This window comes from Fomitiporia mediterranea (assembly GCF_000271605.1).
Source record: "Fomitiporia mediterranea MF3/22 unplaced genomic scaffold FOMMEscaffold_780, whole genome shotgun sequence".
In the NCBI taxonomy this organism is placed as follows: Eukaryota; Fungi; Basidiomycota; class Agaricomycetes; order Hymenochaetales; family Hymenochaetaceae; genus Fomitiporia; species Fomitiporia mediterranea.
Window position 1 is genome coordinate 1 of NW_006761165.1, and position 2,764 is coordinate 2,764.

At 42.4% G+C, this 2,764-nt stretch overlaps 2 protein-coding genes across 2 annotated transcripts; one reads left to right on the forward strand and one right to left on the reverse strand.

The window, feature by feature from the left end:
* Positions 1-346: 346 nt before the first annotated feature.
* FOMMEDRAFT_163590 (uncharacterized protein) lies at positions 347-741 on the forward strand (the record flags this gene model as incomplete). The annotated part of the gene is made up of 2 exons (XM_007272275.1): positions 347-585; positions 645-741. 2 exons carry the CDS (start codon positions 347-349, stop codon positions 739-741), a joined length of 336 nt encoding a protein of 111 aa, XP_007272337.1.
* Positions 742-1,742: 1,001 nt separating this feature from the next.
* FOMMEDRAFT_24479 (uncharacterized protein) lies at positions 1,743-2,453 on the reverse strand (the record flags this gene model as incomplete). Its single annotated transcript, XM_007272276.1, has 2 exons — positions 1,743-2,054; positions 2,266-2,453. A coding segment is annotated over one exon (159 nt), but the record flags the coding sequence as incomplete, so codon positions are not given.
* Between the last annotated feature and the right edge of the window lie 311 nt (positions 2,454-2,764).

The window sequence follows — 2,764 nt, forward strand, 5'->3', positions numbered from 1 at the left end:
ATTGTATGCAAAGCAGAAGCAATCTATCCAGATGCTTGTAATGACTTGTATATATTGTAAGATAATACTATACTGTCAAAAAGATAATAAGTATATTTTAACATTATTATTTTGAGAGGTATGTTATAATCACTTATATATCTTGACAATTTGTACAATCATAATTAATATCAGTAATTTTAATAACTATTCTGGATTCTCACTTTACTTGTACTAAATTATAATTAACTTGTGAAAACCACTATCTAAGTTATTATCACTTTTACAAAATTTACAAAAAGTAAAAAATGTACTAGGTTATAATCTAATACAACTGTTAAGACTTTTTCGTGATGTTTTTATCAGCATGAAGTCTACTCTACTGGCTGACGTATCTTCTATTGTCGATGCACAGTGTAGGGGTGGCAACCTCGCTATCCTGTTGCTCTCGTATTTTCCCAAGTTTGCAAGATCATTGAAAAGGACGATGCTGCGTGATAGCAGCTGCTTACCGTTGGTTGCACCCATTGCATTATTGAGTGATATGGAACGGGCATTGGACGGTCTTATACTCCGCTTCTTCGTTGACCCGGACTTGTCTTCTTCGTCAGCTACACCCTTGATTTGATGCTTCCTGCCCACCCAGACAGTGCAACCTTGCGAAGTCGTCCCTTCACTCTTCTTACAACTCTGACTGTGGCCTCGCTGCTTGCGAACCTTAGGCTTGAGTACAGGCGGGATGGCAACGTTAAGAAGTTCTAGGTTTTGTGTCAGCTCTATGCTGCACTCATATACAGTAGTCCAGCTAATCGTTGCAAGGAATTTGCAAACCTTTGTTAGAAAGGCCCAAGGCTCGTTGCTTTTGAATTTCGGGTCTATGTCCTGTTTATAGTGCTGAAGCCTCCCGCAACCAACACAGAAATCGTTGCCTGCTGCATTGTATTCTATGATCATACTACCACAGTCACCACACACTGTCTGTTCAATTTTATTTCAGCATTGTCATTCACAAGTAAAAGAAGCTTTGTGGGGAGCATACCATTTCCAGTTAATAAAGATCTTATAAAGATAGGCTGGGATATCTAAAGTAAGAGAACAGAGGGAGAACATCACCAAAATGTGCAGAATCTGACAAGGCAATATATTTACATGTAGACTTTATAAGCAAATATAAGGATCCACCATATGTCAAAATATATGTCTTAGCATTAAATCCCAATACATTTTCGTGTTCGTTTTGGTGATGAAGGAGATGTGATAAAGTCGGACTTGTGCAATGTGAACCAGAAATTGAAATGTATGCGTGGGAAACAACTGACACATTTTGATTCAGCTGCTGTTACCATGTCAAACTTTAACTTTAACCCGTCCCTTTCATTCTACTACACAAAAAGAACACTATTAACGTTTTTTGAGGATTAAAGTTGGCCCCTGATGGCCCACGAGTCAAGACTAACAAAGGCAAAAACAAGCTCGGGTGATAAACGCGAACGGTACGCTTTTTCTCTCACTTCTCACCATTCCGAAGTAACTTGCTTACGTTGACTAACAAGTCTTCAATCGATTTCGGCTGATCCGCTGCGAAAAAAAACTCAAAAGCCTCTCGCGGGAGTTCATAGATCGATATCGCTACCTGTGTACCATTAAAAACGCTCTGGGGTGGTGTTTTTGCGATATTTCTCGTCAACATCCATTATTTGCATCCTTTGGCCTCTCAGTGAAGCCCACTGAGACAATGAACGTTAAATCCGTCCATGTATTCGTAAGTCCACTTTCCATTCGCATCCTAGTTCGACACATTAATAAGGATTTAGGATGAGCGTGCTAGAGCTTTCCAAGTAATCCTCTGTGCGACTATTCAAGGGCGACCCCACCTCGTTCTTGTCTCTGACTGGTCCAAAGCCAGCGCTAGCCGATTGCGTATTTGACGAAAGTTCGGCATGGATCGTGGAAGTCTGCAAACCTGGTAACTTGCTGAGCTGTTGTGCAAGACCTTCCATCCCGTCGGATCTTAAACTCTGTTCCATGAGTCACCATGTGGTAGGCTTCAGTGAGTGCGTGACATCGCTTTGTTGGTGAGCACGTCAGCAATAGGATTAGCATATTATCGTACTGAATTCATTTTTATCAGTTCGAATGCTTATGAGTTTCCAAAAATTTCCCGCATTCATCGTGACTGTAGCTTGCCCCGGTAGTGAAGAGTTCCCTTGCGGCATTGAACAAAGCGAGTCCATCTGTGAGTAACGTTTCATTCCCCATCCCGGTAGTGTGTTTATTAAATATGAATAGGAGATGTGCACTCCAGGTGTCTTTGACCAATCTCCTCACCTTCCGCGGCAGTGTACGGATCTTCTCACCTGGAGAATTTCTGCGATGGCTGAGACTCTCTACTGTTGTCTCGCGCATAATCTTCTTGATCTTCGTTTCTGAAGGGCACTTCGACCAACCGGATTATGAGGAGGCTAGAGTGATCTCGAAAGATCGGCGAGCCAAAAGCCGATGCCGAATCGGGCATCGTTTTTATATAATTACAGGGAGAACGAAGCCATTGGCCGTACAGGAAGTGCGAAACAGAGAGAAAACAAAAGAGGAAACAAGAGATACAAATACAGAAACGAGTACAAGTACAGAGCAGGTGGAGGACAAGAACTACTGGCGGAAAGTCAAGGAAGGACTTGGTGGTGCAGTCGCGACAGCGGGAAGTAGAGACAAATGTGCCGAAAGTGATGAAGGGCTATCGCCGACGTTGTTGTACATACGCCCGGCAGTCGTTCAACTCGCCATT